This window comes from Microtus oregoni, unplaced genomic scaffold (genome assembly GCF_018167655.1).
Source record: "Microtus oregoni isolate MIOR12 unplaced genomic scaffold, Mior012 000055F_ref0000237, whole genome shotgun sequence".
Lineage (NCBI taxonomy): Eukaryota > Metazoa > Chordata > Mammalia > Rodentia > Cricetidae > Microtus > Microtus oregoni.
Window position 1 is genome coordinate 5,336,829 of NW_024543831.1, and position 21,369 is coordinate 5,358,197.

Here is a 21,369-nt window from a genome sequence, read left to right on the forward strand (position 1 = left end):
TCAGTGGGCAGCAGCAGGGCTAGCTAGGGCCCCTTTAGGGAGGGTCTAGTCCAGCCGGCAGCAGAAGGCTCTGGTCAGATAGTATTTGGTTTTTTAAATACCATCTCATACTCCAAGTCCTTCCCGACATCCCGCTGCTCGCCCCTGGGAGACAAGAGGGGGAGATGTCTGGACCCCCGCACCCAAATTTCCTCTAGGGGAAAATCTTTTGTCAGCCTCCAGGGGCAGCTGTGGGGGATATATATCTTGGATATTCCAGGAGGCTAACCCTGCTACTAGTTGACAGGCATCAGGGGTGAGAGCAGGGGTATCAAAGCAAGGGCTTGAGGAGGTGTGGATTGCAGGTATGAGCGGGCAGCTGCTGTTCTGGCTGTGGGGTGCTGCAGCTTTCCTCATGTCCCTCCAGATATACCCCAGGTGTCAATTTTGGAACAAATGTGAGATTTTCGGGTGTCAGGGTAGCCAGGGGTCTCTATGCCTGGGCTCGGAGATCTGGAGAGCCTTTAACAGCGCCTGCAGATCGGGTTTATGAGCAAATGGGTCATGAGGGGCCTTAGGAAACTAAGAGGGGGGTCCCCCATATTGGATCTCATAGGGGGTTAGTCCAAGTTGAGATGGGGTGTTTCGCACACAAAACAGGACTAGGGGAAGTAGTTGTACCCAGTCTCTAGTGCCAGATTCCAAAGGCTAATTTGGTAATGGTCTTTATTTATCCTTTTCACCTGTCCTGAACTCTGGGGTCTGTATGCACAATGTAATTTTCCCCAGTCTTACCTATGCCCTGACTTTTCTGGGCAAAAAGGCAGTTTTACCATTAACCTCGATTACCTTGAGCAGGCCAAACCTCAAGAAGATTTTTTTCTTTGATCATCTTAGTCCTGGTAAGAGAAAGCTTCTCTGCCATCCGGTCGATGTCCCTTTAAGTAGGCTGCTCGGGTCATTCACCATTGCTGCCCTGCCTTCTTGCCAGCATGCGCCACCAAAACCGGCTCTGCTTGGGCATTGCTGAATCCCAAGCTTCCCACAGCTGCGGTCTGGGAGCTGGGGACAGTTATTCTCTGTGAAACTTGCAAGCAGCTTGGGAAGGCTGGGAAGGCTCCGGCATCTCCCAGCCCCTCTTCGCTTCAGCCAGTCGCTACCTGCTGGGGCAGGCGGCTGTAAGCAGAGTTCCCAGGCTTGGGCTGTGACCAAGGCAGCTGGGAGGATTCAGCTGGTAGCCGCTGCAAAGCCTTCCTCAGGGAGGTGGGCACGGCAAAGGCAGAGAGCAGCCTGCTATTCTTTACAGCCCTGGAGAACAGTAGGGGAGTCAAAGTCTCCAACAGGTCTTTCTGTAATAAAAGTGTGGGACACTCAGGAATAATCAGCAATCCTTATGTCCACAGTCAAATGCTTTAAACATAGCGAGGGGGAACCCCTCCCTTTTTTCCCCGTACACCCCAGAATCGGACACCTGGGTGTACAGCGTAAGCAAGGGGGTGGATTTCAGTACTGTCACGGTGGCCTCTCAGGTGGGCAGAGCATCGCTTCAGTAGCCGGCTATGCTCGGCACCGTTCTCCGACCCTCTTCTGCTCAGCAGCTGCTTTGGGAAGTGTCTCGAGCCCAAAGTCCTGTAGGGCCACTCCTCACTGAAGTCCGCATTCGGCCACTCAGGGGCTGCTCTGTCTGAGGTGCGCAGTCTCTGCAGCTGTCGTCTTCTGTTGCCTCCCTATCTGTCTAATTTTTTTTTCCTTTACTAAGTCCTGGAGGGAGCATCTCTGCAGTCCCTCCATTCTCTGCAACTTGCTGTCTGATGCTGACTGGCCTATAAAAGACATCATTACATTGGCTTGGCGATCTGCTGCCATGGGATCAAAATGGGTTTACATCTTGTACCCCTCCAATAGTCTTTCTAAAAATCCTGTAGGAGTACTATCAGACCTTTGTACTATTGCTCTTACCTTAGCCAAATTAGCAAATTAGTGGGGTGCTTTGCAGCCCCCCCCCTTTTTTTAGACACGCCAATTGGGAATCTGGCAATAAAGACAGAGCTGCTACCTACCAGCTGGAGTATTGAAGTCCCATTCAGGTCAAGTCAAAGGAAAGGTGTCCCATCCTCTATCTCATTCAGTGATTGGGTTGGCCTGCTGTCAGCTCCTGGGACATAGTCCAAGCTGAGACGGGGTGTTTCGTACACAGAACAGGGCTAGGGGAAATGTTTGGGAAGTCACTTTCATCCTTCCCCTGTCCCAGCGTAGATGCTGAGTACTGAAGTTTCCAGGGCTAGGGCCCGACCAGCAGGGCTCCTCAGGAACGAAGTGCTTCCTCCGGGGGAGGAGGAAGGAGAAGTCTGCCATGCTCGGCTGGATATCAGGAAGAACCAGAGGTGCCTGGATTCTCCGTTTCTTTCACTCCTGTACAGGAAAGAGAGAAGACAAAAGGCTTGGGAATGGGCAGCCATCACCTCCTCCAGCAGAGGGGGTGCTTTCGGAATCAGGGGAACTGATGATGGCCAGAGGGCCAGTGCCAGGTTCTGAATTCCTGCAGGTGGATTTTAACAAAGACAAACCGACATACAAAAACAAAAACACAAAGAGACAGACATAAACTCAAAACCAGAAGCTGGTGCTCTCACCACCATTCTGATGTAGAACTGAAAATACACAAGAACAAAAAGACAGACATAAACTCAAAATCAGAAGCCGTGCGGCAGTAGATCCAAAAATACAGATGGAGGATCATATCTCCCCTGGAGATTAGGGCGACCTGGTCACCCCTCCCTCCCATAAATGCCCATGAAACGTCTTTCAGGGCTAGGGCAAGGGATCTCAGGACACGTCTGCCTCCTCCCTTAGCCCTGTTTCAATACAGAACCTGCGCAAGTACAATTCTCAAATTACTGATCTACAATTACACAAAAACAGAAACATAATACGCAAACAGACAGACATATAAATGGGCTCGTTTCTTTACACCTCCAACTGGGTTTAGAGTGTGTCTGGGAGCGACTCGTTTCCTGGTCAGGGAACCAAATGTTGGACTATAGCGTTCAAACACCGAGGAGGAGTCACCCCCAGAGACCACCTCATACACCACAGCCGATGCAAAAGCATGAGGATTTTATTAATTCTGTCATGACAGGGTCCCTCAGCATTCGGGAAGCTGAGAGACCTCAAATAGCTGGTACAGTCTACTTTTAAAGGTGCCACAGAAGAAAGGGGGGTTGTTCTTTGACTATTCTGATTGGCTTATTCGAAAGGGCTATTGCCAATAATTGACTGGAGAGCTGTTGTCAGATCAGATGAGGTAAGAGGTCATTTTGACCCTGTTTCCCAAAGCATACGTATATGGGTAATTGTTCAGGAACTGAGTACGTGCATGTGTGGCTGTTAGGGCCTTGGTTCCCCGGGGAGGAGGGGAAGCACTATGGCACAGAGGCTGAGAGGATTCAGAATTGTCAAAAATGGCTTCAGGATTGTCTTAAAGTCTTACAGTAATAGGTGACTAATTACTAATCTGCATTTTCTTACTATCTTAAATGTTGAAATAATAACTTTCAAGGACTTGAAGTTTGTCTAATGGCATTGTTAATTGTTAAATGAGCTGTATAGGTACAATACCGTGAACAAAATTAGTAATATATGTACAGTATGTTCTAACAAATCTTAAATTTGTGTCAATATACAAAATCCATATCAATATAAAATATTGAAAACTAATAGTTGCTTTTTGGGGATAAAAGTAGATTCAATAATCTACCTTTTATCAGTAGGCAAATTTATTCTTGGGGTATTTTTTCTGGATGATTTGTCCTTTTTCTTCAGATGTCTCATTTGTCCAGTGGTCTTCAGACTCCCTAGCTGGATGCCTCTATTCTCCTGAAAACACAGAAACAAAACCCTTTCCCAACCCTAATTTCAGGAAGATTCCCTTTTTGGTAAGCTATATCTGATCAAATGAAAAACACTTGTTAGTTTTGTAGGTTAGTTTAGATTGAACAGCCATGCTGTTTGATGAACTATCATTTCTTCTAATTAAGAGGTCTCTATTGTTCAAATCAATTCTTTATCAGTTTTGATTTATAGGTTTTTTTATGAAATTTTTGTTTTCTTTTCTAAAACTGTTTTATCATCAGGAACAGTATGGCTTTTGTTGTTTTGTTTTGTTTTGTTTACAATAGGCATTAAGTTCTTTAATTGTTCTGGGAAGGAGTTTCCTCTATGACAGGAAACAACTGAATTGAATTTGTCAAGGTGTTTCCAAATGGCAAAGGATTACCTTGACTGACCCTTGTTGATCTACACTCATTAGTCCAATGCCTGCTCTTGTCACACTTTCTGCATAATCCAGAAGGGAGGGACATTCTGTTTGGATTATGCCTAGAACAAACATTGTTACTTGGAATGCCCTGTTTACAATTCCTTTTTAGGTGACCTTGCTTACCAAAATTGAAATATTAGATATTGCGATTTTTCTTCAAACCTCTGGAAATCACCTCTCCTATCCAAGCATTAGCATGGTCATTAGATTTAACGTTGATTATATCTTGTATCCATTCCTCTAAGGGTGCTAATCTTGCATTTAACAGCCTAATTACACTTTTTCATTGTTTCTTAGCATTTTCAAAAGCCAGAGATTTGATTATTATTTGTCTAGTTTCTGAATTTGGTATCATCATTCTATTTACTGCTGGAGTCAATCTTTCTAAGACATCAGTGAAGGTTCTTTTGGTCCCTGTATTATTTTAGAAAATGACTCAATTTTCTTTCCTACTTCTTCAACCCTGTCTCAAACATCCAAAGCTATTGCATGGCATAAAGCCATTGTGTGGTTCATCATCTAGAGATTGCCTTTCTACATTAGCACAATTTCTGTCTTCAAGAAATTGATCTCAGGAAATTTCATACCTGTAGCCCTAATTTATTGCTCAGTGGTCATAAAGTCATCTTTCCACCAAGTCCTCCATTGTAATTGAGGGCCAGGCTCTAAGACTGCTGTAACCAAGACTCTTCAGCCTCTAGGAATTAAACATCTACCTCACGAAAGGTGAATGCATGTCATATGAGACTATTGCTTCCATGAATCTCCTTAAATCTACTATTTCCACATGATTTCAGTGACTACTTAAACAGTCTTAGGGATCTCTGTCATTTGGCAGTTCTTGTAAAATAACTGTAATAATTAAGGATGGTTGTTTGAAAACCTTAGGCTGTTCCTCTCTAACTTATAAAGCAATGTTGAAATTGGTTCTCCTTTAAATTCCTCCATCTAGATCTGAATATCTTTATGATCTGTTTGAATAAGTGTTTCCAAGGCCTATATCTTGGCACTCATATCAACCAACATTTTTAGAGATAAGCCAAGAATTACAAAACCAACGATAAAGGTTATCAAAATGATAATTAACATATGTCAATCCCGGTTGATTATCCCTTCGTTTAATTGTTCCATTTTTAAACCATACATTGAGTAATCATACAGAGGCCTAACTCTCTCCACAATAATAATGTTTCCCACTTTTTAAAATGGGAGAAAAAGCTCTCTGTTTTAACTAATTCCTCCCTTTAAGGATTCCCAATTGTCTCACTAAATCTGCTGCTGATGGCAATGAAGGCATGAGGCCGATTGCAGGTTTCAAGGCAGCTACCTAGTTTGGCAGCAACCCAAGAAGGGGGTTCAGGAAAAGCCCATAACCCACTGGGAGAGAAGAAAGGAAAACCTAGGCCCAGGGCAGTGACTCCAGCTATGTGTAGCTCTAGCCTATGCCATTGGCTGCAAACTCACAGGCAAGTGGCTTTTTCGTGAATTTGTGCCCCAAAAGTTGGACACCAGATGAAGCATGAATTGTAATTGGTCTTAATAATAAAAACCCAGTCAGATGCTAGGGGATTAAAGCTAAAAGATCAGAGAAGCAGAGCAGCCGATCACTAGAGTTCTTACCTCTACGAAATCCTCAGACCAAAAGGGTCTTTAGAGGACTTTTTTAGACCATTGCCAATTGCATTGTTAGAAGTGTAAACATTCGCTTTTTTGTTGTTTTTAAGTGGGTTTTTTTCTATGAAACCTTGGCTCTGGGGATTGTAAGGAATCCTTGTGTGGTGGGTAATCTTTCATTGTGTGTAGAAGGCCTTGAATTGGGAACTGGTATAAAGGTGGAGCCATTATTAGTTTTTATTTTTATTTTTATTTATTTATTTATATATTAAAATTTCCACCTTCTCCCATTTCCCTTCCTCTCCTCCCTCTCCCCCTCCTGCTCCAGTCCTAAGAGAAGGCAGAGTGCCCTGCCCTGTGGGGAGTCCAAGGCCCTTCCCCCTCCATCCAAACAGACTAGGCTCCCAAAAAGCCAGTACATGCAGTAGAATCAAAACCCAGTGCCATTATCATTGGCTTCTCAGTCAGCCCTCATTGTCAGCTACATTCAGAGAATCTGGTCTGATCACATACTCGTTCAGACCCAGTCCAGCTGGCCTTGGTGAGCTCCCATTAGATCAGTCACACCATCTCAGTGGGTGGACGCACCCCTCACAGTCCTGACTTCCTTGCTCATGTTCTCCCTCCTTCTGCTCTTCATCTGGACCTTGGGAGCTCAGTCCAGTGCTCCAGTGTGGGTCTCTGTCTCTATCTCCATCCATCGCCAGATGAAGGTTCCGTCTGGATGGATCTCTTTTAAGTGTCTATGAACCATACCCTGTCAGGTAAGAGCTGAGGCACAGTGGGAGAACCTGGCACTGAGGTCCAACTTTTATATGTTAAACAGGCACTTCAGCCTCTTGTCTTAGATTTGAAACAGATATTTATTAAGGACAGCAGGTGAAGTTAAAAATTAGCTTTTATTAAAATTTTAAATATTGACCAAGGTAGAATCTTGTCAGAGCCATCATCTGGGAACTTTTTAGTTGTGTGCTTTGATACTTGTGTTGTTGATGCTTTGATACTTGTGTTGTTGATGCTTTGATACTTGTGTTGTTGATGCTTTGATACTTGTGTTGTTGTGTGCTTTGATACTTGTGTTGTTGGGGCTTTGATACTTGTGTTGTTGATGCTTTGATACTTGTGTTGTTGATGCTTTGATACTTGTGTTGTTGATGCTTTGATACTTGTGTTGTTGATGCTTTGATACTTGTGTTGTTGGGGCTTTGATACTTGTGTTGTTGGGGCTTTGATACTTGTGTTGTTGGGGCTTTGATACTTGTGTTGTTGGGGCTTTGATACTTGTGTTGTTGGGGATTTGATACTTGTGTTGTTGGGGCTTTGATACTTGTGTTGTTGGGGCTTTGATACTTGTGTTGTTGGGGCTTTGATACTTGTGTTGTTGGGGCTTTGATACTTGTGTTGTTGGGGCTTATATGGACAAAACCCATATACCACTGAATCTTTTCATAAGGCTGTGTTGTTATACACTAAGAAGTTCAACTCCCAGAGTACTAGGAGATCACCTGGTCTTTGGGTCGGTGTTATCTTTTAAGAACTACAACTTCCAGAGTGCTAGGAAGTTACCTGGTCCCAGGGCAGGCACTATCTTTTAAGAACTATTTTAATTAATGAATCTACCTATTGATAAATTTGAGTCCATCTTTGTATGTCAGTTGGCATTATAGGTAGCTACTTTGTTCCTTTCTGTTAGCAAGTTTTCTTTTGACTTAGCCTGTCTGTCAACGTCTAGTGTGTTGGGGTCCCTGGGTAAGGGTCTCACGCAAATCAGGACACAGGGGATACAGAGTATGAACAACTGCATAACAAACTTTATTTTGTATGACTTTTTATACAGACTAAAAAGCATTACTTCAGCTCTGGAAACCCTCCTTTACCCATCTACATGATCATGAGAAGCTCTTACCTCACCTTGCAAGAAACAATATCTCAATAAATAACAGTAATAAAAATAAAAAGAAGTGTAAAGAAACAAGGCAAAAATGTATACAGAAGAGGATCACTTCCTTACTCTATATGCGGTAGAGCGTGAGGAACTGAGCTCAAAGGCCATTTCCTTATTCAGGGTACAGATTCTGACAGAACATTTGAGAAACAGGCAAAGAAAGTATGTTTTCATTTATGCTTGGGTTGCCAAGAACCGTTTCCTAGCTTCATCTCATCTGTCCCAGGAGGAGCCTGCACTCTAAGCCAGCTCTATGTCGCCACACCTGTCTAGCAAGTGTTATGGGGACGGTGCCTTTCTTAGCTGCTTCCTGCTGAACTGAGGCACGGCTTGTCAGGGCCCAGGAAGCCTGAAAGGTTTAGACAAAGGCTTGTGTATCAGAAGTATCGGTAGTTTGTCATTTGTATGTGTTTCCTGGGTGGCGATTGTCAGCCAGTTGAAAATCTGTGAAGATATAGGCTGGGCAGAAGTTAAAGTGCAGGGGCTTCAGAGAGTTCAGAAAATCTTACTTCTGGAACCTTTTGGATTGATGTGTTGACAGGTGGCTCCAAGTCTTATGACTTTGATTCCTTGAAATTTGTATGAATTTTAGTTTACCAGAGGAAATAAAAGTTGTATAATATATTAGCATTACCAGTCTACTGAAATCCACATTGTAGAAAAAGGCAGTTAACTGGTGTCTGTAAAACAGCTGGAACAGATTTACATCTTGGGGGCTATGACTTAGGATTAAAAAGCACGCACATTTTATGTCCAGAGAGTCAGATAGAGATTAGACAGTCCAATGAGAAGAATTTTGATGTTTATAGTTAGAGAACAATCAAAGGAAACTTAAACATCTTGAGCTTGTGACTAAACAGTAAATAACCAGTGTTTGTTTCTAGAGCTAGATTAGTAGCTCGCCAGAACTCCATTTCTTAATGCTAAAACTTTGAGCTTTTAAAGTCTTAGTATAATGTTGGCATAATGGGGGAAATAAATTCCAATTGTAGTTTCTGGAAGAAGAGTGTTGGTAAGCGCGGAAGTGCTTTGCGTCTAGTAGCAGCCTGTTGCCTGTTTGGGAAGGGAGGGTGTTAGGAAAGGAGGAGGGATCCCCTGGGGAACAAAGGCAAAGCCAGCTATGCCCACCAGTTTGAAATTTCCTGGCGGATTTTGGGAGAGCACGATGGTCCCCAGTATCCAGCAAGCAGTGCTGTCTGGAGAGTTGTAACAACTGAGCTGCCGCTGGCCTCTTCCACATGTCTGTACCATCTCGTGCCCGTCTGTGCCGGAGCTCCTGCCACAGGGCAGCAGCGGTGGGATGTGGGGAGGGGACTGACATGAACCGGAGCAGGAACCATCTGCAGCTGGCTGGGTAGAGTCCTCCGGGTAGACAGCACAGGTCCCACCCCCAGGCCCTACTCACTGAGATGAGCACACTTAGCCACACATGGTGGCCTGCAGCTGTGTGCGGTGGAGACAAAAAGCTCCTGCCCCTCGTGCAGGCTGTCTACAAGGGGTGGCTGGCGCGTGGGCTCAGTGTGGCTAAAGGCTCCCGCACCCACTCGCCCTGCAGAGTGGCCGGGAGACAGGCTCTGTCCCTGCACTCACATGGCAGCTAAGACAGGCTGCGTTCTGTGCCCCATGCATGCTCCTGTGAAGAGCAGCTGGTAAGAAGCAGAATTCCCATTATAGAAAAGAGAGGAAACGCTGTCAGAGCTCTTCAGTATTCCCGAGGCAATTTAGCCACCTGGGGGGGGATTGAAAGTCCTAACAAGCATAAACCTGTTCATAGATTTAAGAGACTGGCAACCACCCTAGTGGCATTTAATTGGCCATTGTATTTCCAGATTTTATTTTATTTGAGAGAGAGAGAGAGAGAGAGAGAGAGAGAGAGAGAGAGAAGTTTTTTGCCCGTGCCTGGTTGGGCTGTCATGGTTTGAAAACGGGCTGGAAAAATGTTTAGTCAATTCCAGAGAATTGCCCTGGCCAAGAAGCCTCCATTGTCCTCCAACCGTATTTGGCCCCATGCAAAGGTGAAAACCAGAGGAAGAACAAAGAAGACTGCTGATCCTCAAGTTGGGACAGCCAGGCTAAAAAGGCTGCTTCTCTCAGGCAGGGGGTGCTCACCAACTCCCTATTTACAAGCAGCATCTGTGGGGGTGTTCTTTCCCTCTCAGCCTGTGGGTCACCAGGGCAAGAGGGCAAGAGGCAGTAGCAGTGACAAGAAGCTTTGTAACAGAGACAGCTGTCCAGGAGACAGAGTTCAGTGAATCATCCCAAGTTTATTCCAGCATGTAATGAATATAAGCACTAGGGAGCCTGGGGACAAACCCTAGTTTGCATTAAGTGGCCGTCTCCTATCATAAGGCTTTGCATGTGACAGGAGGATCCTATCAAAATGGCTAGAGCACTGGCCTAGATTACCATGTGGGTCAACAGGGGAAGAACATTTGCAGGTATCTGTGTCAAGGGTCACTCCTGAGATAAGTCAAGCATCCTGGGCCTAGAGACATCCTCCAGGTAAGTGTGGGTAGAAAGCGGGGAGCTTTCGCTGAGGAGAAGGAGTCCTCCATGTTGATGAGCTTACAGAAGTCTGCCAGGCTATGCAGACTGCACCCTCTGATCAGCAGGGCCTTCCAACGCTGCCAGGCTATGCAGACTGCACCCTCTTATCAGCAGGGCCTTCCAACGCTGGTGTCTCCAAGACTGGTGTCTGGGATCTGAGTGGGACCTCCAGAAATGTTGTGGAGTATTCACCAGCGAAGCCTGCTCAGACATGGGTTTAAGCCAATAGAAAGCCTTTACTAGCCGACCAGCAACTACACTGTGTGTTCAGGATCCCAGTGTAGCATGAAACTATTCTCAGATGAGATTTTAAGCATAAAAACCCTGAGTTAGCATACTTCAATTAACAAGAACAGATAGCCAGAAGCAGAATCACAGAAGCTCAAATGCAAGATTAGTACATTTTGAGACTTTCTTAGAACTATGGACCTTGATGGATTAGGTCTTTGTTTTGGCTGGTAGTGCTATCTACCTGCTGAGTTTTATAGCCTGGATGGCACTTTTGATACCTCTAGGTCCTGATCAACCTTTCTACTTAGTTTTTAAAGTTTTGATCTCTCATGATAAAGGCTGATGTATGTATGGCTGATACTGGCTCCAACTAGGCCTGAAATGAGGGCAGGCCAAGCTCTTTTATAATAGTGCAGGATCCATTTTAAATTTGTTCTTTTCTCCCTCTTCCCCTTTATATGGGTATACCTGGAGCAGAATGTGTGCTAAGATGCATAAAAGGGGGTTCTCGGTTGGAAAGCATCAGACAGGCACATTTAGTCCACCCATTAGTACATACCCACCAAGTAATCTCAGAGGCCCAGTAATATTGCTCTTGCCCAGATGAGTTAACCCATAAGCAGAATAGCAGGCATCAGAATAAGGGTAAGTGCCTAGGGTAAAGGTTTTGGATGTTAGACAAGTTTCAGCCCCTTGTATGTCCTTAGTCACAGTGAGTTTCATCAGTCAATGGGCTGACAGTCTGGTTTGTTTCTATCTCTATGTAGTACAGGGGCTGAGGGGTTAAGCATAACCAGAAGTCCTGGCCAGCTTCGGGCTGGGAATGATTAACTAAGTGGTGAACCTTGTCAAGAGTGAAAAACAGGAGTCGGGATCCCTCAGCTTCCAGGATATCAAGAGGTAGTTAACTAGTTATTGGGTGTGTTAAGTACTTTGGAGGGAAAAGTTGGTTGAGACCTTAGCATGGGTTGGATCTCGAGGGCTGGTTTAAATCTACCCCTAGGTACCCTCCCTGTGATATAGAGTCTGATTCCCTAGGTTTTTCCTGTTTCCTCTGGCCAGAATTATTTTTAAAAAATTTTCCAGGAAGCCTCTGTTTCACAACCCCAGTTTTTGCAATGGAAATTCCCTTGTTCTTGGCAACCAGGAGGGCCAGCTGCAAGGAATGCAGAAAATTGCAAACTTTGTATTTTTATCTCAAAAAAAAAATCAATTCTCTTATCTTTCCTTTTTCCAGTACTACCAGACATTTAAAGTGGGCATCAGTGAGCAAAGATCAAGATGGAATATAGATTGTTGGTCTGTAGTTATGCTAACTATAATTTCCCTGTCTTCCTCAGTTCCCAGGTCCAGGCTTGAGGGTGGTGGGGATTGAACCATGATCCTATTATATTTATATCCGCAGGGTAAAACATAGGCTCAGCAGGAGGCATAAGGGCAGGAAGTGGAAGGGTCCAGGGCACGATAAAACATTAATTTTAATGTTCAGAGACAGTCCATTTGGCAGTGGTAACCGTAGCTCCTGCCTTATTGACTTGGGTGTGATGACTCCATGGTGTGATGCCAGTTACCTTCATGGCTCTAGGAGTGGAGAGAGTCACTATGTAGGGTCCTTTCCAAGTTGGTTCCAGGACCACTTTGACCACCTGCTTGACCCAGACAGTATTACCAAACTCAAACAAGAGCAAACCAGTTGTAGATTCAGAGGTCAGCTGTTTCTCTCAGCTAGTCTGATGGACTGGAGGGTCTGTAGTGACTTGAGAAAGGAATGGCTAAAGAGTTCTACCAACTTCTGGGTTCTGAGCTTGAGAAGCAGTGGTGGTGATCTTCCAGAATAGCCTCATAGACGGTAAATCCCTGCCTATACAGGGGGCAGGGGGCAGCAGGCCCAAAGTAAAACAAAGGGGAGGAGGTCTATCTCACCGTTCATCAGACTCTAATGAGTTTTAGTAAAGTCCGTTCTAACCCATTCTTTCTACCTACCTAATGCACAATAAAGTTTTCAATCTATGTCTAAGTTTTAGGTATTAATTAAGAGGTCTTGGCTATGAAAGCCAGGCCATTGTTGGACCCCATTGCTAAGGGAAGGGGCACAATTCAGGGGACCAGTTCCTGGTAAAGCTTTTAAGCTAATATATGAGCAGTTTCAGTCTGGGTGGGGAATGTTCCTACCCACCAGAAATGGTATCTATGAAATCAGCAAGTACTTGTATCTTTTCCTGGCAGGCTGAATCTTGAAGTCAGTTTCCCAGAGTTCACTGGGGTGTTGACCTCTCATACAAACCCCTTTCTGGATAGAGGCTCTCTGTTTTGAATTTACTGGAGCACAAACCTGGCATCTGGCTGAGACATCCCATGCCACACTCTCCAATCTAGGTATAACATACCTTGGTCTGAGAAACTCAGAAAGTTTTGTGGACCCCAGAGGAGTATCCTGGTGAAGGTCAGTTACCAGAGTCCTGCCCGTTATTTCTAGAAGAATGATCTTTCCCTTGGTGTCCTCCATCAACATGTGAGTTCCAGCTGTTCCCCCCCACACACACCTTTTTTCATCCTCTATTTCCTCTTAGTTGTACTATGGAGTCTCAGGCAACACCTTGTCAGGATGTGCCCTCAGACTATCAATAGGTCCCGCTGGTCTTAGGGTCATCAGTCAGATAGCCAGGTCAGTGGTCGGGTTACTTCTTGCTTCGGGGAGTATCTTTTTGATGTTCTCAGCAGTGGAAGATAGCAATTCACAGAGGAAGCAAAAACATCCTTTAAGAGGGCCGAGATTGTCTCTTTGTCTTTAATGCTCTTTCCCTTGGTAATGAGAAGCCCTCTTTCTCTATAGAACATGCTGTGGACTGCGCGGTAGTAAATGCATAAAGAGTGCCCGTGTGTACAGTGGTGGACTTTTCCTTTTCCCCGGCTGAGAGCCTGGGTCAGGGCGATCAGTTCTGCTCTCTGGATGGAGATACATATGACCTGGTCCCCAGTCCTTTCAGCTGAAGTAACTACTGCAGCTCCTGCATCCCTGGTTTTACCTTTCCTCTTATGACAGTTGTAGATAAGCCCCTGCTGGTTGTCATCATGCCAGAGGGCAGCAGAATTGACAGGGGTGGGTTTCTCAAACTGGACTTGAGAATGGTCCAAAAGAAGAGCCTGATTCTGGGTAACGTACAGCCAGCATTCTGGGTTACATACAGCCAGCATTCTGGTATTCCTCAGAGGAGGGTCTCTGGCCAGGGGCTGTAAGTATAAGGTCATGAGCTCTAAGCACAATAGCATGAAGTGCTGGAAGTAGAAGATCCTAACCCAGAGTTAACTGCTTGTTCGTTTCGCTAAACTAGCAGCAGCCACCCCAGCTCTTAGGCAGGTGGGCTCTCCTATGGGGGCCTAATCATTTGAACAGGTATGCCACAGTGTGTGTACATGGCCCCAAAGTTTGGGTTAAAAATCCCTATTGTCTTTTGTTTTGTGGATGAAAAGTTTTGAGATATCTGGGTAGGAAGCAGAACTGCTTTTAAAGCCTCGAATAACCTTTGTGTAGTCTCAGTCTAGATTAGGGACTCAGTACCCACACACCACACCCATATACACCGTGTGCTGTGTATACAGGTAGACCTTGTTGTTTCTACAAACTCTGGTATCCAGAGCCAGCAATACCTCGCCACACCTAGGAATTCTCGAACCTGTCTCTTGGTCTTCGGAGTTGGGACCTGAAGGATAGCAGCAATCGTACAGTGAGACAGGTTCCTTTTGTCTCTACTCAGCTGGTAGCCGCTGATGTACAATGCTGGGCTGTTGTAGCCAATATCCTCCAGGACATTCTTGCAATGGTCCCTCATTGGCCTTCTTATAAGTTATTTTAGTTTTGAGGATTAGGAGAAGGTCATCTCCATAAAGTAAGAGTGTGGTCCCAGGAAACTTCTGATGGAAGAGCAAGAAGTCAACATTTGGTGTCTCATCACACATGATTGGATAATTCTTAAATCATTGAGGCAACCTGGTCCTGGAATGTTACCTGCTGAAACCTCTCTCTGGGTCTGTTCATTTCGAAGCAAAGATGCGTTGACTCACCTACGCCAATGGGAGGCTGAAGAATGCATCTTTCATGTCCAAGACAGTGTACATCTGTTTCTCTGGAAGAATCAGACTCTTGAGAATCAGAGGTCCCAAGTTTCTTCACAGGCAGAAGATGTGTATTCCAGGGTGACTGGCCGGGAACCAGCTTGCCCATCTCTCCAAGCCAGGGAATATGGATTGCAATATTCCTTTTTGTTTCCAGGGTCATGGGTATTGTTTGATTGGAATGGGGGAACTGGATAGTTAACAATTATAGAGACTGGGTGTTGGACTAGTCTCACACACATGTGGTACACTGACATACATGCAGACAAAACCCCCGAGTACATACAGATTAAAAAAATAAAATAAAAAAGAGACTTGAAATACCACCCATGCTTGTAAATCCTTTGATATTATTATGAGCATAATACCTGCTTGCTGATGGGACACTGATGTGTGACCAAATAAGAACCTCGGTTGTTTAAAGTGTTAATTGCTGTACTTTGCTATAGTTGAGTTTGGCTGTAATTCTCTATATTTTACTTTATATGTTTGAAAATGTCATTTATAAAAGAGGCCCCTAGGCTCCATTAGACAACCAAAGAGGGCCCTGTTTTGGAACAAATAAGACTAAGGACCTTTATGCTCCAAGATACCCCCATCATATTGTACAATCAAAACAAGGCTGCTGCTGAAGCTGGTGTGCCATAGGTTAACACAAAGAAAGGCTGGAAAAGACAAGTCATGTTGCCCTAGTTATAATCACTTCAGAGAACGAATATTTTGGCTGTGCACAAACACGCTAGAGACCAGGAATTTTAGTGTGACTGGGATGCCACATGCCAGACCTAAGTTTGTGTCGCTGGTGATAGGAGAGACAACATCTCCAGTCTGCACATGGGTGCTTTAGTGACTGAGGAGGACCAGACTCTAGGAGCAGAGTCAAGAAGAAAGATCGTGTTTCTGATAGGTGACATCATTCACAAGGACAGGGGGAGGAACTGGCAGGCAGTGACAACAGAGAATTGGCTAACCGGACAGGCTGACCTTGGCGATTCCCATGAGCAGGGTAAACTCAGATCTGTTTAGTTCTGGGTTGTAAATGTAGCCACAGTGGAAGGGTCTCAGCCTAGAAGCAATGTATACAGTGTTTCTTATTGGTTAGCATACCGCAGGTTAAGCAATGTATACAGTGTTTCTTATTGGTTAGCAGACCGCAGGTTAAGCACACCTCTGCCCTTGTGCATCTCCATTGGAGACAGCCTGGAGACATTTGGATAGGCAAAGCTCAAGCTGAGGTGTAGGAGCTAGTGAGGTATCTCGTAGGAATACCTGAGATCACCCAGCTCTAAGCCTCTAAAGAAGAACTGTGGTGAGGAATCTGCTCTGGAATGTCCATTGACATCATCGAGGAACGTCACAAAGAAGCATCCTGCAGCGTACACTGGCAAAGTATGCTCGTGAGATGAAAGGGAGCTCAGAGGGAAGAAAACCCAGTATTTAAGCTCAATATTGAACAAAGTTTTCCGGATTTACCGTAGAGCACGGTGGGTTCTGGAAAATGTCCATCCAGGTGGGATGAAAGCAAGAGGCTATGGACAATGGTGGGGACACACAGAAGAAGAAGGCATATTCCAGGGCTGATGGGGATGTGGTGTTTCTACTTCTGGCATCTAATGTTCATAAACAGTTTCTTCATTGGCCTTGTTGACATACTTCATCTTCTGGACACATATGGGATAAATATTTGATATTTATTTTTACATTCACAAATAAGCAAAATAAGCAGAAATTTAATGAAACACTGGTTGGAAATCTAGAAGTCGTAAAATTGCAATGATTTTTTTTTTTCAGGATTGGTAAAATTCCATCTGTGTATACTACTTTCTAGGTAGAAGAGCACAGGTCAGAACAGATACTGGTAACTCAAGCATTATGAAATTCATCCAATCGGGCATGATGGCACACGCCTTCAATTCCAGCACTTGGAAGGCAGAGGCAGGTGGATCTCTGAGTTTGAGGCTATCGTGGTCTAAAAGTGAGTTAGTTCCAGGACAGCCAGGGCTATTACACAGAGAAACCTGTCTTTAAAAACAAAAAAAACAGCCGGGCGATGGTGGCGCACGCCTTTAATCCCAGCACTCGGGAGGCAGAGGCAGGCGGATCTCTGTGAGTTCGAGACCAGCCTGGTCTACAGAGCTAGTTCCAGGACAGGCTCCAAAGCCACAGAGAAACCCTGTCTTGAAAAACCAAAAAAAACCAAAAAAAAACCAAAACAAAAAAAAAAAACAAACCAAACCAAACCAAAAAACTCACCTAAAAGTTAGAAAATCTGGGTAAGTCTTAGGGTAGAGAGGCCTTTGAATGGCATGTTTGTTGCCTTACTAGACATGCTTTCTTAGAAAGCACAAATTTAAGTAGGTAGAAACTTTTTGGAAGTTGCTTTTTAGAAGTTTTTGGAAGTTGCTTTTTTTTTTTTTGACTCATTCCACAAACATTATGCTTGCCAGTGACACAATGGGTACAATGCTTACAATGCGGAGACAGACCTGACTCCAAGGCTTTATTAATTGGCAGGTTCTGGTTCTCAGGAAGTAGTTTAATATCAAGTACAATGAATGACACAGATTAAATCAGCTGTGTTCTCTTTCCTTCCGAATGCATTCATTTCCTCTCCACAACATCCAGACACAGAATTCAATCCTTCTAGAAGTTCCTTCAAGCACCGTGTTTTCATAATTGGCAAGTCACAGCTGGATAACTAGACAGTGATTTAGGATGAGCTGCAACTGACCATCACATCTTGCTTAAAACAGTTAGCTACCTCTAACGTGACTTTTTTTTCCTCTAGACTCTGTTACTGAAGTCACAGTCTATACCCCAAGAATCCAAGTTCAGCCACCCATCCTTGAGACGTCAATGCAAACAGTCAAAAGAATAGCAATAAGCATCAGAGGGAGATGCAGAGATATTAAAAAGAGGGGCAGAGACATCCAGTGACTGCACAGATATCTATCATCAAGGTCCTGAAGGATGCTAAAGTTAGAGTGTTATGGACCTGCATACTACAGTCAGGTCAAGGTGTGGCCCTGCCCACCGTTGACACGTCGTCATTGTTGCTGTAAGACTGTGTCTTTTTTAAAGAGAAGAGTCCTCTGCTCCTACTGTCCCAGGCTTTCCTTCTCATGGCATAAGAATTTCCAATTTTTGAAGGTCTGTTGTTTTCCTAGTCTGATAGCTAAAGTTTCTCTTTAGAATATAATCATTTCTTCCAAGTCAATTATCTTTGGATTTCTGCATGAGTATTACCTGGTTTTGCTCTGTACCAATAAGATGCAAACGGAATCTGTTTAGAACCTATCAGGTTAAGTCACCCATCCAAAACCTTGTCAGACAGCCCAAAAAATATTAATAAGAAACAGAGAGGGGCAATATGCACATTTCATCTGGCGAGTATTGTTTCCATTCTCCATGAAATGGACGTGATCAGAAGGAGCGGGTAGCTGTTACTATCAGTTAGTTCCCTCTGCATCCATGCTTTACCCCCTCAACATCCCCTCCTGCCTCATCTCTTTCCCTTTCCTCAAGCAATACATAACCTTGCTGAATTTGTCTTTTATACAGAGTAATTCAGACTCCTTCCCCCAAAAGAATTCCCCCTTCAAGATTCATACTTGGTGCTCAGCAAAACAAGAATCACGACAGATCAACTTCGTTTAAAGGTATTTTGTAGATTACTTTTGTAACATAAGCATAATCTTAGGGTCCCATCAGTTAGTTTCTTTTTCACCTCTCCCTGCACCCTGCCTGCTGCAAAGAACCTGCTGGCTGATTAATTCTTCTGCTTCTCATTGAGACTATGGTGAGGGAAAGTGGGGTGTTTCCATAGAACACAAACAGGGAGAGTGCATACAGTGAGCCATTCCATTCCATTCCAGGAGTGTGGAGAAGGAGAACCTTCAAACAAAAGTCTGAGTAAGAAACAATCAGTAGGGGAGACAAAGGAGTTGTTCATTAAGAAGGAAAAAGAAGGCAGTTGGTGGCAGAGGGTCAAGTCTCAAAAACACAAGTCACAGGGAAACAGTAAGTGTAGACGGACTCCCTCCTCACCTCAATGTCTGCTCTTGTGCTCTTTCCTAGGGTACTGACCATGTTCTCAAACGTACTGCGTCAGAAAATGCTGCTAGCATTCATGTCAGTTTTAATAATCATCTGGATAATTTTTGAAATTTCTCAAAATCCCACAAAGGTAGGAGCGCAATCTCCCACTTTGACCAGAAGCTGCTACCTGTGTGAGCTTCTCTCCTCAGATCCTTTCACTAAGTCTCTCGTTCCCACTCAGCTCCCTTCTCCTCAGATCTATTCACGGGTGTCAGAGGGTGACGACACTGACTGTCACTACTTCTTCACTTTTTGTTCATCCTTAGTGCCTTGTCCCTCCTTCAGGCACCCGAAATGGCTCTTGCTAAGGCCACCAACTGCCATATCACTAAATAACGACTTGTCACTAAATCTGAGGGTGTATGCTTGGTTTTCTAAGCCCAGCCTGCTACTACCCTTATCCATGTGATAGCTATTTTAGTATTTTAATGCCTTATAGTTTTTCGATATTAAGTGATAAGTAGGAAAGGCTTACCACTGAAAGTTTATTTAGGAATTCAGCCATGTTTTGTCGTGGATTTCTTGTAGCATTCCTGCGTTGAAATATCAAGTACATGTAATCCCATCACTCAGGAGACAGAAACAGGAGGATTGTGAGTTTGAGGCCAGCCTAAACTGTATAACAAAATCCTTGTCGCAAAAATAAAAAACATTGACAACTGCAATTCCAATCAGATAAGTTAAAGCACAATGAGGATTTTGTCTTTAATTCATTAAAACATAAATTATATTGATATATTTTTCCCTTCTGGATCCATGTTTATACACATTTATATAAACATTATATATAAACATTATGTATATATACATATATATATATAGCATTTTGAAGAGAAAGAATTTAAAAGCCATGTTCACGGGTAGGAAAAGTCTTCATCTTCCCTATATTGTACTAATCAAGTTATAGAATAAAATGTATCATAAAACCAACTGGACAGTTTTCTTCATTATGTACGTTAGCAATAACTGAACCAGTGGAGAAGCATCCAGCCATCTGTCCAGTGGAGGAGCAGCAAAGAGTAGTGACTGACTGCAAGGTGCATAGGCTAGGGAAGAGCAAACTCAACTCTGTCAGCCTCTTCCTCCCTGAGCTCTTATTTCCAAATTAACATTCCTGGAAAACTCCTTGTGAGTGAAAATGGCTGGGAGTCGGTTGGTGTTCACAGAGCATTACACGTCTTGTCGTTTCAGCTTCAGGCCGTTCTGAATGCAAGCTTCTCCTTCCATTCCTGGAACACCTCCATGAAGTCCTCGTGTCCGGAAACGCCAGCGAATCAGTCAAGGTTTCCAACAGAGATGAAGCTGAGAGAGGAGAGCCCTAAAATGACGGCACCGGTCAAGTCACCGACAGAGAACGAGCTGAGAATCAGGGCGATCCTGGAGAAGCTAGATCAGCAGATCCCTCCCAGACCCTTCACCCACCTCAACACCACCACCAGCGCCACACACAGCACTGCCACCATCCTCAACCCTCGAGACACATACTGCACGGGGGACAAACTGGAGGTGCTGCTGGAAGCTAGGGACTACCTGGGACGCAGGAAGGAGTATGGAGGGGACTTCCTGAGGGCCAGGATATCCTCCCCAGCCCTGAAGGCAGGAGCTTCTGGAAAGGTGACAGACTTCAAAAATGGCACCTACCTGGTCAGCTTCACTCTGTTCTGGGAGGGCCAGGTGGCCCTGTCTATCCTGCTCATCCATCCCAGTGAAGGGGTGTCAGCCCTCTGGAGGGCCCGGAACCAAGGCTATGATAGAATTGCCTTCAAGGGTAAATTTGTTAATGGCACCTCCCAGGTCTTAGTTAAATGTGGCCTGACCCTAAACTCAAGCACTGAACTCTGCAAATACCTGTATAGTGGCGGTGAAGAAGTCTTCTACTGTCTGAAGCCTCAACACATGCCCTGTGAGGCTCTGACCCATGTGTGCACCAACCAGCAAGGTGTTTCTTTTCTTACTGACAAAGAGAAAGCTCTTTTCCAGAAGTGAGTATATTCTCAGTACAATGAGAGGTTCCCCCAGGCAGAGCTATCCTGCCCACCTCAATACTGAGCAAGACCTAAGATGCTTCCATCACTCAGGATTCTGGTAAGACCTATGTTGTCTTTACTGGGCCCCCTATTCAGCCACAGTTTTCCTTCCTATTGCTGTGCTCAGTAAAAGGGACTGCCCAATAAAAGGGAACCAAATGAAGTTTATTCTCCGCTACAGCCAGCAATGACCTGTTCGATCGTGTTATTTTACTACAGAGCTGGGTTTAACAAAATATCTTCCATATGAAACTGTTCTGCTGTGGCTCATAGTTGTCCCACCTCCCCACAAATGATGCCTTGATAGCGTCATGATCCTCCACCTCCTTCATCTCATCTCGTACAGTTTGCTTCTTTAAATCTTTTGTTCATCCATTTATCTCCGTGTCTTGTGTTACCATGCCAGTTCAGATTGCTCTGTTGATAACTCATCTCACCTCCCGTAGTGTGACAGCTAGAGGGTGGGACTCTCTTGCCTTTCTCAGCCTCCCTCTCTC

At 44.5% G+C, this 21,369-nt stretch overlaps 1 protein-coding gene across 1 annotated transcript in view; it reads left to right on the forward strand.

Annotated features, from left to right (window-relative positions):
* Nucleotides 1-21,369, forward strand: part of LOC121438384 (NXPE family member 1-like) — a 43,445-nt gene that overhangs the window by 12,640 nt on the left and 9,436 nt on the right. The window contains exons 2-4 of the mRNA XM_041638704.1: nt 18,309-18,406; nt 18,825-18,933; nt 20,037-20,827. Coding sequence (XP_041494638.1) covers nt 18,835-18,933; nt 20,037-20,827 — 890 coding nt within the window. The 5' untranslated portion in view covers nt 18,309-18,406; nt 18,825-18,834. The remainder of the gene's footprint in view (nt 1-18,308; nt 18,407-18,824; nt 18,934-20,036; nt 20,828-21,369) is intronic.